Source organism: Acyrthosiphon pisum, chromosome A3 (assembly GCF_005508785.2).
Source record: "Acyrthosiphon pisum isolate AL4f chromosome A3, pea_aphid_22Mar2018_4r6ur, whole genome shotgun sequence".
NCBI classification, from domain to species: Eukaryota; Metazoa; Arthropoda; class Insecta; order Hemiptera; family Aphididae; genus Acyrthosiphon; species Acyrthosiphon pisum.
In genome coordinates, this window is record NC_042496.1 from 33887466 (window position 1) to 33900084 (window position 12619).

General features: G+C 28.0%; 1 protein-coding gene across 3 annotated transcripts in view; it reads left to right on the plus strand.

The window, feature by feature from the left end:
• Window positions 1-12619, plus strand: part of LOC100162600 — a 32497-nt gene that overhangs the window by 14733 nt on the left and 5145 nt on the right. For 2 of the 3 annotated variants that reach the window (XM_008190002.3, XM_001949480.5), the window contains exons 3-4: window positions 6088-6240; window positions 12400-12583. In XM_008190002.3, the coding sequence (XP_008188224.1) occupies window positions 6088-6240; window positions 12400-12583 (337 nt within the window). Of the gene's footprint in view, window positions 1-1512; window positions 2487-6087; window positions 6241-12399; window positions 12584-12619 lie in introns of those variants that run through there. The other variant, XM_008190003.3, reaches the window with a different exon arrangement.

A 12619-nucleotide genomic window follows, 5' to 3' on the forward strand; every position in this document is an offset into this window, starting at 1 on the left:
TCGGGACTACTTGCAAGTTATAAAATTTGTCTTATGAAATGGCGAAATTGAACACAAAGTTTGAATTTGCATATTTGTGTATTTTTAACTTAAATGTACATACAATTGTCGGGAAAAATTATATTTGGATAACATTGAAAAATATCTTAAATAATGTTATGTTTGGTTAGGTACAATAGGTGATAATTTTGAGATTTGGGGAGGGCGAAGCCTTTTATAATACATTTAATACCATACTATTATAAAATTGAATAGGCTTAAAAAAATGAAGTTAATGTTTGGGAGGGACCGCGAAGGGCTGTTAAAGTTATTGGTAGAGCTTGGCTACAGTTGGCCCTATGTTCACATTTGTAAGATTTCATAAGTCTCTTTGTGACAAAACTGTGTTTAAACTATAATTGAAATCTAGATTGTAGATTGTACGAATAAATGAACATCAGTAGATATAGGTACGTGTTCGTTTATCAAGGTGTTCAAATATCGTTATTACTTATTTATTAACCTAGTATCTATTGGCTTTGTATGCCAGTATTTTTAAAAATAATAAGTTGTTATTTATTTATTTATCAGGTTTATATACCTACTTATTTTTTAGTTTTTCATTACCAAAATTGCAATATGTTTTATGATTTTTCAAAAATAATATAAACATGTTGCTACATAGCACATATATTTAAGCATATTTCGATAATTTTTAGTGCAACAAGTCAATTCCTGAACCCTAAATTTATTTTATATACGAAAACAGTAAAAACTTGGTTTTAATCTATACTTAAAACACCCCCTATTTGATAATCCTGGCTACGCCACTGACTGGCATTACAGTACTTTACCCAGTAATAATATTACAGTACTTACCCAGTACTGGCATTACAGTATCTTATTACGTGAAAAAGATCAATTTGAGAAAAATTTCCTGTCGGCTTGTGTACTCTGTTTTTGTGGACACACGGTATAATACTATTAATTTAATTTATAGAATAATATAAATAAGTATTGTTTGTTTCTATGATTGGTCTAAACTCTAAAAGTTTCAATTTTAATTTAGCCATTCAGCACTATTTAAATGTTCCATTGTTTTTTTTAAAGGCTATCAAAATGTCCATCCATCTAAGAATCTCTGTTTTTATAATTTCCTATATTATAGGTGATACTTAAATACCTTAAAAACTAAAATACAAATAGGTATATCTACATAACGGTGTATGATTTTATGCGACATAAATTCAGAATTATTATAAAATTTACAGCTCTTTACCTCTATACGGCTCGATTGAAATAATTCTAAATCGCCGATGGCGGCAGAATGGCGCGAACCATAAGAAACAACGGATATACGTATTATACCTACAGAGACAATAATAATAATAATTGTTATTATTATTATTATTATTATTATTATTATTGTCCCTGTGGATGAATAATGGATATATAAATATATATATATATATATATTATTAACCGAACGTCGGCGACGGCAACACAACATGAATGATACACAAATGATGTCCCAGACAAAAGCGTTTCGCACTTGTTGTCAGTGGGGAGGGCAGTACAATGGGCAGTCTAATGTTATGAGTGTATTTTTTTATTTATTCATTTTTTTATCGGTCGATAGAGATAAAGCCGCAAGTAGCAAAATTGTTCCATCCGCCCGCGGCAGTAGTATAGTGTGCGACCATGTCAGCGTCAGTTAACAGCGCGCGCGCGCCGCTTTGTGTCCTCTGACTGTCTCCTCAATCGCCACCACGTGTTACAACGATCACTACGACATCGTATCCTCCCGCGGCACACTACTCTACGACGATGACTACATGGCCGACAACGACTGACCAGCCGATCGGCTGCTACTTTTATTTAACCTGCTAAACCGACTACGGTAAATTTACCGAGTAATTTCGGCGTTGTTGTTCTGCCACCCACCCCGAGACCGCAGTGACATCGTGACACCCTTGACACCACCCGCGATGACGTCTATGCGACGTGAGCTCGGTGACGGGCCTGCCTCCCTGGTGGCTGTTGATGCCGCACTGTCCACGGCAGTGATAACACCCATAGTGGTCACATACTGGAGGATAACTTGGAAGCTGATGGATATATATATACTACCCGGGAACTTGGTGTGGAGCACCATCGCGTCCGTGGGCATCGGGTTCTTCGGCTTGTTCATATTTACGTTATTCCAGCACCGGTTCAAGGGCTACCTGAAGCCTAGGAAGCACACAGTAATTTACTATGTAATGTCCAGAAGTTACACGGCTGCGTTCGCATACTCTTGCGTTAACTCGTGGCGTGGCATCTGGAGCATCATGGATGAGGTGACGGGCACCCGCCCGCCAGTGGTCGCCGCATCCGTGGTCATCGGTATATGCAGTTTGGCCTCCATGAAGACCCTGCGCAACATCATTGCTCCCCCAATAGCTATACTAACCGACAACTACGACGGATATTTTGAGGTGCCCACGCTGTTTCGCATTGGAGTTCGAGTGAGATTTCCACATAGTAAATTTGTACATCATCACCGAGTCACATTATTTACATCACACGATAATATACCTAATGACGATAGTAATATTGTGACTTTTGGTATTACCCCTACACGAGGTGTTTATATAATGTAACCGTGTATAATAATAATTGTTACAGTAAGTTTTTTCTTATTTGGGAGTAAAACGATTAAGCTACCCTAAAAGCACCTAAAAAGTGTCTAATCATCCATGGTCTTATTAAATGGTCTTATATGGTCCTTAAAGTACAAAGAATCCCATAAACGTTTTTAAAATTATGTAAGTAACTAAAACGTATGAAATATTTTTGTCTTAAAATTATAAGTAGTTTAATGAAAAAATATTTTATAGCATTACATAGACAATACATTTAATACTTAAGATTTCTGAAGTTTATTTCCTGTAGTAATTTATACTTTTCGATGGAATAAACTTATACTGTTACCTGCATAGTCTATTATACATTATACACTGTGTATTGTATTATGCGTAGGCTTGGAGGTGATTGTATAATATTTGCATAATTATGCTTAATAAATAAAATATAATAACATTTTTGCTTAATACATCTGAAGCATAATTAAATTAAAGGATAACACCAATTGTAACTCGGAGACTATGGTGGTGAGACTGCTGGCTATAAAATATAATGGGTTTAATTGCAACATGTTGGTTAGTTTAAGTACGATTTGCTTTTATTCTAAATTTTTGGTGAATCTAAGATATTTAAAGAAGCTAATCATTTTGAAATATATCTCTGGCTAAAAATTAAAGTTGGGTAAGTTTTTTTTTTCAAATAAACTGAATTTTTAATATTTGATTATAAGCGGAGTGATGTATGTATTGGATTTATAATCATATATATTCTTTTATTTTTTGGTCTAATACCTAAGAGATCTAAATAGTAAATTACCAGTAATTTTCAAATATGCTGGGGAAAAAAAGTTAAGAAAAAAGAGGATTTTTTATGCGAAAATCCGTTTTTGACAAAATCAATTTTGTTTTTTTGGTGAACCTAAATCAAAAATGAATAGCTATAGATACTCGAAACTATCACCAAATGATTATTATTGCATTTCTCGTGCATTCAATTTTTAAAATTATTTTGACTTTTTTTAACTATTTAAATATTAGAATTTTTCGATTATTTTGTTTTTTTTAAATGTTGATAAAAAAATATTTCAATGGGTCAAAAGCCTTGAAAATTTTATATCAGATCACTCGTATATATTTACTAGTCATTTAAAAATATGAAAGATATAAAAAAAAAATTTTATAAGCATTTGAAGTTCAAATTTTAACAAAATTTCGTCCAACTCTCGCAATTTGCAAATCATTTTGTAATTAAAAGTAAGTATATAAAATGTTCAATTGTTATAATTAAAGATTGAAACTATAAAAAAATGTTTCTTATAACTAATCCATACTGTAATTATAAAATATATGAACACAGTTATTTTTATATAGTCATTTTAATTTTTAAGTTAAACTTTAGACGAAATTATTCAAACTAAGTATAACGTTTTTAGTTTTTTTGTTGTAATTTAAAAATATTTTTCGTGGGTTGGTATTTGAAATTTTTAAAGTATATAAATTTATAAAAATATAATTATATTTTATACACACAATGACATTTTTAATGCAATGGTCTCGTCAAAAATTAATTCAACCCACTGTGTTACTAGTAGTTAAATAAATTACTTCAATATATTAATTAATACCAATAATATCTTAAAATATACTTAGCGATATAGGCTTGACTATGTTCGCTCAGAATCATTTTTCGTACATACAATTTTACGAAAATGATCAAAATTCGAATTCAAATTTAACACACCCGTATTACATTGATCCGCTCGACACCTACTGTACAGCAGAGCGGTACCCACTTCCGGTACACATTTTTTAATTGAAATTATCTATTATTGCAAATAATTTTTTCTGTCATCCAGTATTTTTTATGTTTAATAATTTCTTACTATATCAAATTAAAAAAAGAAATTTAATAAATTATAAATAAAATGTAGTTTGAATATATTGGGTTTACAATGTATTTATTATTTAACGCTATGCATTATGCCATTCAATTTATATTGGGAATGGACAAATAATATTTATAAATACCTATTGGCTAATATACTATACAATATATAACATTCATAATTATTATGTTTTCACTTATATCATACCATCTAAATATTAACATAATATTTTGATTAGTATTTAAAATAACCAATGACAACTGTCTTATTTCTAAAACAAGCAGAAACTTTCAACATAGAAATTTTAACATGGAATGACAAAATATATATGATTAAATAAAATAACATAAAAGCCATAACAATTAATATATATTATATTAATATATCATTAATTTAAAAGTATATACAATTTAACGATTAAACTATGCATAAAAAAATAATTGCCGCGAAGTATTTAAAGGTCGTTGGGTCCGTAATACGACATTCATAAGAGTCTATGAATCTCTCATTCTATTAAAAGTCTTTATTGTATGTTAGTTAGGTAGGTATATGTATTAGAATATAGATCCCATCATTTATCATCCGTTTGCGGAAAGCGAAATTATTTATCTTGATCCAGTTCAAAACCGATTCCATAGTGTCATTGTCATCTTAGTAAACACTAATGGTCTTATTCTAATAATTTAAACATGGTTAACCGTCATAGATATTACTAAGGCCAACTGAATTTAAATTTGTGTTTTTTTTTATAAATGTCCCAACTTGAATATTTAAAACTTTTGGGTATTTCTCAATAGACGTATTTTCAAGTTCAGTCTTTACTGTCCCTGTGTCTAAATAGCTATAAAATCGATCAATTCAACCAACAATCCCGATAAACCGATTAGATATTTAATCTAAGAAAATTGCAAAGCAAGGAGTCTAGGAATTTATACCAGGAGAAAATACAGAAAAATGAATAATAATGTTTGATTTCAACAATTTCTATAAAATATGCAATTTTTTAAAAATGTAATAATAATAGATATGTATGAAAATATAGATGTAATTTAATAGACATTTTATTTTTTAAATTACAATAATCCGACTACACTCCGGTCTCACAGATAGGTAGTGTACCCACATGGGGGATGATTACCGAGACTCTAGTACTCTACTGTAGTTAATTATAAGTGTATAAGTAACTGGTGTATAGGTAACTTTCAACTTACTTTATGTCTTTAATTACTATGTATTTTGGTTTCCTAAGAAAACATTTTAAATCATCTTGATCAACTAACTAAATTAAAAATAGTTTGTTCTTTATACTAAATAAAATAAACAATCTATTTTTCTGTTTTCACTTAACAATTAACTATTTTAATTAACCAAGAACAAATGCCAAATGGCAGTAACATATAATTACCATTTTTTTTTAAATAGAATATTGTATTGGTTTTTGTCTAGTAATAATTTTAATAAATCTGATTAATGTAGTTTTTGTTATCAAGTGATTTCATATTTCTGATAAGACAGTAAAATATTTATCTTGATTATTTATATGTATGAACTATGAACAAATAGATTTTTTTATTATGTATGTTTATTTTGTGTTACAGGATGGTACTGGATCATGGCTATATGTATTGGATAGCTTTTTCAGCGTTTGTATTATTGGCTCATTGGTAGTCATCGTTTGGCGAGGTGTTTGGAGTCTAATGGACAATTATTTATACCCGGATGATTATAACACATCCGCAATTCTATCATTGGTAATGTATAAATAATAATATTTATTTTATAAATGAATAAACTTATACAATTATTTCAACGAAATCATGTTAAATTAATAAAGTTTTATCATAAAAAATATCAATTTTATTTCGGACTTTCAAAATTTGACTACTAGGAACCTATATATTATTTTTTATAATCTTCTAAACTGATTGTCAACTATAATAGACATTAAAAACGATCGTTTCCAATTAAAAAGCATGCTATTCGATATTTTCCACTTTGAAGAAAATTTATGAATCATAAATATATTGTATTAATAAGTAACCATTAATCGTAGGAATTAGGTAATTTTTACATTTTATTTGTTTCTAAGCGTCACACAAAATTGGTTAGAAAATAAAAATATCTGTACCCAGCCCAAAAACATATTGATGTTGATATTGACGTTTATGGACAAGTTTGTCATCAGCTCAACTATCTGTTTAGATTAATATTTGTTTTTATCAAAAATAAGAGAAACAATGTAATCAACGATATAAACCAATTTGAGAAAGTAGCAGAACGAATATGTATATTTATGTTAACCGATTTAATACGGTCCATTTTTTTTTTTGAACAACCCGATTCAGCACAGAAAAACATTATAATTTCATACAACGTTGTCAATTTTTTGACGGCCTACCTACAACCAGGCCCATCCATATACACGCTTTAGGAAATACTTTTATGCTACGAGTATTAACGGGTATCATACGTATCCATCGTTTGTAAGATTTATTATCTATTCAATATACCTCATATCCATACTATTTTTGTGATTTTTGAGATAAACCAATAATCTGGAAATTGGAATTTTTTATTGTTATTCTATAGATGAATTTAAACATAACTATCAGTCGTTGCATCGTACTTATCGTATACCTGTAAGTACTCAACGTTTCTAACATTGTTAAGCAATATACAGAAAAATCTACTATATATTGAAATGTATGAAATTTTGTTTTTATTCAAAAATATTCTTTTAAGCTTAAAGAAGTTTATTTCGATGAATAAAAAATGAATAATTACGGCGATGGTTAAACAGATTTACGACGTCTGTACGCTCAGTGTCATATAATATTGTTGTATGATATTATACCTTTTTTCGGATTCCTATGGTTTGATTGCATCTGACTCAATCGGGATGTGAAAAAGTTAAACTGTGTTTAATCTGGTTTGCATCCAATTTATATAGATTACAGGACATAGATGATAGATATTGCATATGCCAACTTAGATTAAGTTAAGCCTACCTACCTATGTTAAATATTTGTTTCAAATAACCAAAAATATAATATGAAGAAGATGAACGCAAAGAACTTAAATTGTTGCATGCCTGTAGAAAACAACATTTGCTTAATGAAAAAACTACAATAATTTATTTTAACGTTTGTTAATTGGTCTTTTCCGTATTTTGATTGACCGTAATCGTAGTTTGTGTTTTATTAAATGTTCTCGAGCCACACACGTTCATCTTTCATCTTGACTTCGCTATATTACAACCATAGATGGTTTAAAAATAAATAGAATTATATTATGTATTGTTACACTGTTGTATAGTATTAAATCATTCGACATTATATTATATAATAAGTACCTAACAACTGTTGATCTATCAAACATATTATTATTACATACCACACTTGAATTCAATACTTCAAATTTATAAAAAAAATGTTTGACTCAAATATAAGTAGGTATATGTGCTACTGTCTACTTGATCGGATATTTTTTATATACCCACTATCAACAGCAACTGCTGACATTAAATAACAATTATAAGATGTATGATGTATTTATTAAATAGGTACATTAAGTAATTAAATCATTCAAAAGTTAAAATAATTATAAATGTTTGAGAAAATATTACATCATGATTTCTTATCGTTGACCTTTGTATGCATTACTGGTGTAGTGGCGTGACAGTGATATATCACAAGAACATTAAGGAAGTTTAATTGAAAAACACTGATATTAGAGCAATATAATACATAATATTTTTATTACAACTATTATATACAAATCTGAAATAAAACAATGTTAATAAAATTTAGTATCCTAAAAAGAAATATATAAAACATTCAAATACCTATGTCAAACAACCTCTATTTTAAAGTTAGATATTAATTGTAAATTGTTTTTTCTTTTATTACACAATCTTATATTTAGGTATTATAAAAATCATAGCACGCTACTTGATTTTTTTCCTATGCAAGGAATATCTATGATTCATAAATAAATTTGTCTTTGTTAATAAATAACCATGACAACGAATACCTTACGAAAAATCAGTCAGAAAAACAAAAAATGTGTAATCGTTTGCGATTTATTATGAATGTAGGACCATTACAAGTTCATTGAATTTAAGAATCCTCCCATTGTAGGAACTTTCACGTGAATTAATATTTAATAAATTTTATTTTTTACCTATACCCATATAAATAAAATTATAAGATCACTTCACCTCCTCATTTTAAACAGTTTATTTTGATTGTCATGTTACATGTAAGAATGTTTTGGGATGAAAGGTCGATGATTATTGGGTAATGACTAATGAGTATACGTGGCTTACTAAACGTTTTAACTAAAGCGTTTAAATGCTAAATTAATACGGGAAAAAATGTATTTTGTTTTCATTATTTTAGTATTTTATCACTTACCCGTCAGTGATTTGGATTATACATTTGTATTTACTATTTTATATTTTTTATATAATAATATAATAATTAAATATAGCTGTATACCCGACTTCGCTCGGATTTAAATTAAACTATCTATCTATCGTTTTCCCTTTTGCTTCAGTTGAAATATACAATATAAACACAATACCTATTACAATGATTAACTTTATAATTTTCCACTTCTTAATTCTGAACATATTTTTTATGTAAACCAAAAAAAAAACTGGAGACAGATTCAACGAATGCTTAGAAGCCCAAGCGTATAATGTATATTTATTTGTTTATGTAGGTATATACCGATATACGTGTTTAAACAAAGTAAGATACAAGTTAAATGTTAATATGTATATGTGGTGATTTAAAAAATACTAGTACCTGCAATTACGCAATTATAAAAATAAATATTGGATTTTTTACCGGACTTTTAGGCAGAATACCATTTCGAGTGTACCTCGTTATTGAGTATGATAAGTCACACACAGGTCACAGAGATATTATGCCCATAAATTATCTGTATGGGGCTTTTTTTATAGATCGCATGTTCAAATAAAATATCTATTGATAGCTTACGAAATATAAATCAAGGTTATAAATATTTAAGATATAGAAGATAAAGTATACATACTAGGTGTGTAGTATTTATATTTATAAATTGCATATATTTTTATAATTGATAATCATTTTGGTCGAAATAGAAAACGAATTTTATTTGTATTCTATATAAAATAAAATTATATCATCTTTTTTAAACTGTTTCTATGGTCAGATACTGAGAATTATACATGTGCTAGATGACTAATTTAAATATTTCCTATAACTTGCCAACTCCCAATACCCAATTCACCGACAGATCTACTGCCCAATAGAAAATTATAATGAGACAGTATAGAGGTTATATACATTATATATATTATATTATTTAAGAAATATGTCAATATTCATAAAAATATAAAATGAGAAAGGTCCCTGCCTAGATATAAAAAATGTTGTTAATACTGATAATAATAAAAACAAAATGAGAGTTATCATTCTGTGAACCTATAATAAATATAAATTATACAATGATTTATAATTTATTATATATAATGTATTCTCTCTATATATATATAATCAAGCAGTGACATATTTTATTTCTTCAGATTTGAATCTGAAAAAATTACCATATATATATGTAATACCTACCTATATAGCTATGTACCATTGTACCTATTAATAATTCTATATTTCTATGTACAGCAAAATAATTATTAGGAAACTAATATTCTACCTATCCTTTGAATTTACTATAAGTCTCCCTCCAAGTTTTGTCTAATATTATTGTCATTTGTCACCTGTCGGTGAATTGGGAATACAGTTAAAAGTTAATAAAACAAGTATATTAATTGTCGGCGGAAAGGGAATGTTTTCATAATATTATAAAACCTGTGTATTTGTTGGTGAACTAGAATGTCGGCTATGGGGGTATAAACTGATTTTCAAATCCATGAAGGTCTATCCCATTAATGGATGTGTTAAACTTGAATTTGATCATTTATTATATATGAAAAAAATGATTTTGAGGGATAAAGATTGACATTTTTTTTAATTAACTATAATAATTATAGTTAATAATACTATACTACAATAATTATTATACGAGTAAATTAACATAATAAATTATATATAACATTATAGATAATATTTGATATTTATACTAACAATTTTATTTTTATTTTATATCTATGGATTTTAAAATATACCTATGAATTATTTACTATACCTACAAATAAAAAAATAATATAATATAACATATAAAATATCTAAAGGCAGACAAAGCCTCTTAGCCTCTTACCCCCCCCCCCTCTCTTGTGGTATATAAGAATTACAATAATTTAAAACCCTACTATAAAGTAAGTACTATACTGTACTATTTCATGTTTTTACTTGAAATCCTTTTAATTACTTATACGTTTATCTTTGATTACATTTGTAAGTTTAAAAAAGGTGGGCAAGTGGGTGTCCCATATCGCTCTGCTGTACAGTAGCCAGTAGGTTACAGGTGGGACACTATAATGGATTGTGTTAAATTTGAATTCAATGATATAATATATTAATATCACTGTATAAGAAAAATGACTCTGAGCAAAGACGGTCAGATAAATATATCATACCTATGATATTACAAAGTATATTTGATAATATTATAGTAAATAACATAATTTATACATAACATGTTTACGTGGAACCTTGTTTTAACTTTTAAATCCTTAGCTATGAAAGTTGATCATTTTATAAATTTTTACCTACTACAAAATCATTTTTTAATTTTATCAAAATTCAAACTTTAAATGCTTATAAAAAAAACTGTGATAAACTATGTAACTATGTATTTTTAATATTTTCAACTGCTATTGTAACAATATAAGTACCAGGAGCTTTGTAATAAATATTTACATTTGATTGTCAATTATAGATAAATAAATTGAAAATTGAATATATCCGCAAACAGCTCAAAAAGATTCAAAATATTTTAAAAATTTTTTGAATTGTGGTAATTTATAAAATTAGCATATGGTGTAAATTTCATGTATCTTTAGTTGTTCGTTTTAGAACTACAGCAAAATAAGAAAATTGCTACACGAGAAATCAAGTGAATATCCAATGTTGTAAAAATATGAACTTCAAACGCTTATAAAAAATATATTATTTGACTTTCTTGTAGTCTGTCCAGCGAGACTGGTTCCCCCACGCAACTTATCCAACAAGGACAAGAATATACGCATTTTTTTTTGATAAAGGTTGACAAAATTATGAAGAATTTTGTGATACATTTCCAATTCTTAGATTTAAAAAGAAAAATGTTTAAGAATTTCTAACTCAAAATAATTTGCAAATTTACGTGATTTTTACGTATTTTGTCAAGATTTGAAAACTAAATGCTTATAAAAAAAATTATGACCATGAATTTTTAATATTTTCCAAATATCATCGTAACAATATATTATTGTATTCAGTTTTCAAGCTTTTTTACCTAAAAATATTGGAAACTGAAAATATCCGTAAACAGTTCAAAATAAATCTAAATATTTTGAATATTTTATCGTGTATAGAGAATGCTAATGCCGATTTTGTGTAAAAATTCCCGATATTTCATAATTATATATGGTTTTTCTCGGTGCTTTTGAAAACTATCGGGAATTTTAAATTTTGACATCTCTAATGCACCAACTAGATTCACTATACCATCGAACAAGATACTGTTGAAACGAATCTAAGCTGTTTTACTGCCCAAAACAGTGAGGACTGACAAAAAAATTTATTTTTTAAAAACACACATCATTGTAAAATCAATACATTTATTGCTCCGCTCAGAATCTAAAATTATTGAGTTGTTCATAAAAATTGTTAAAAGTATCATATTGTGGTTACAACTATTATAGAAAACCAGTTAACGTCTGATCGTAATTTTACTAATTATATTATTTATATTTGTAGGTTATAGGGTACAGTGTAGTACTACTTGCTTTTGCATTACAACCGGCTATAAAAAAATTGGTTAACAAAGTTAACGGTTTCAAACGAATACTGTTTGTGGATGTATACTTACTATTCTCATTTTTTGGTGCTGTAAACGTGTGGAGAGGAGTATGGGCTATGCTGGATATTCACTTTATACCAGGTTAGATATTGAATGAACATAATAATATATTAGGTA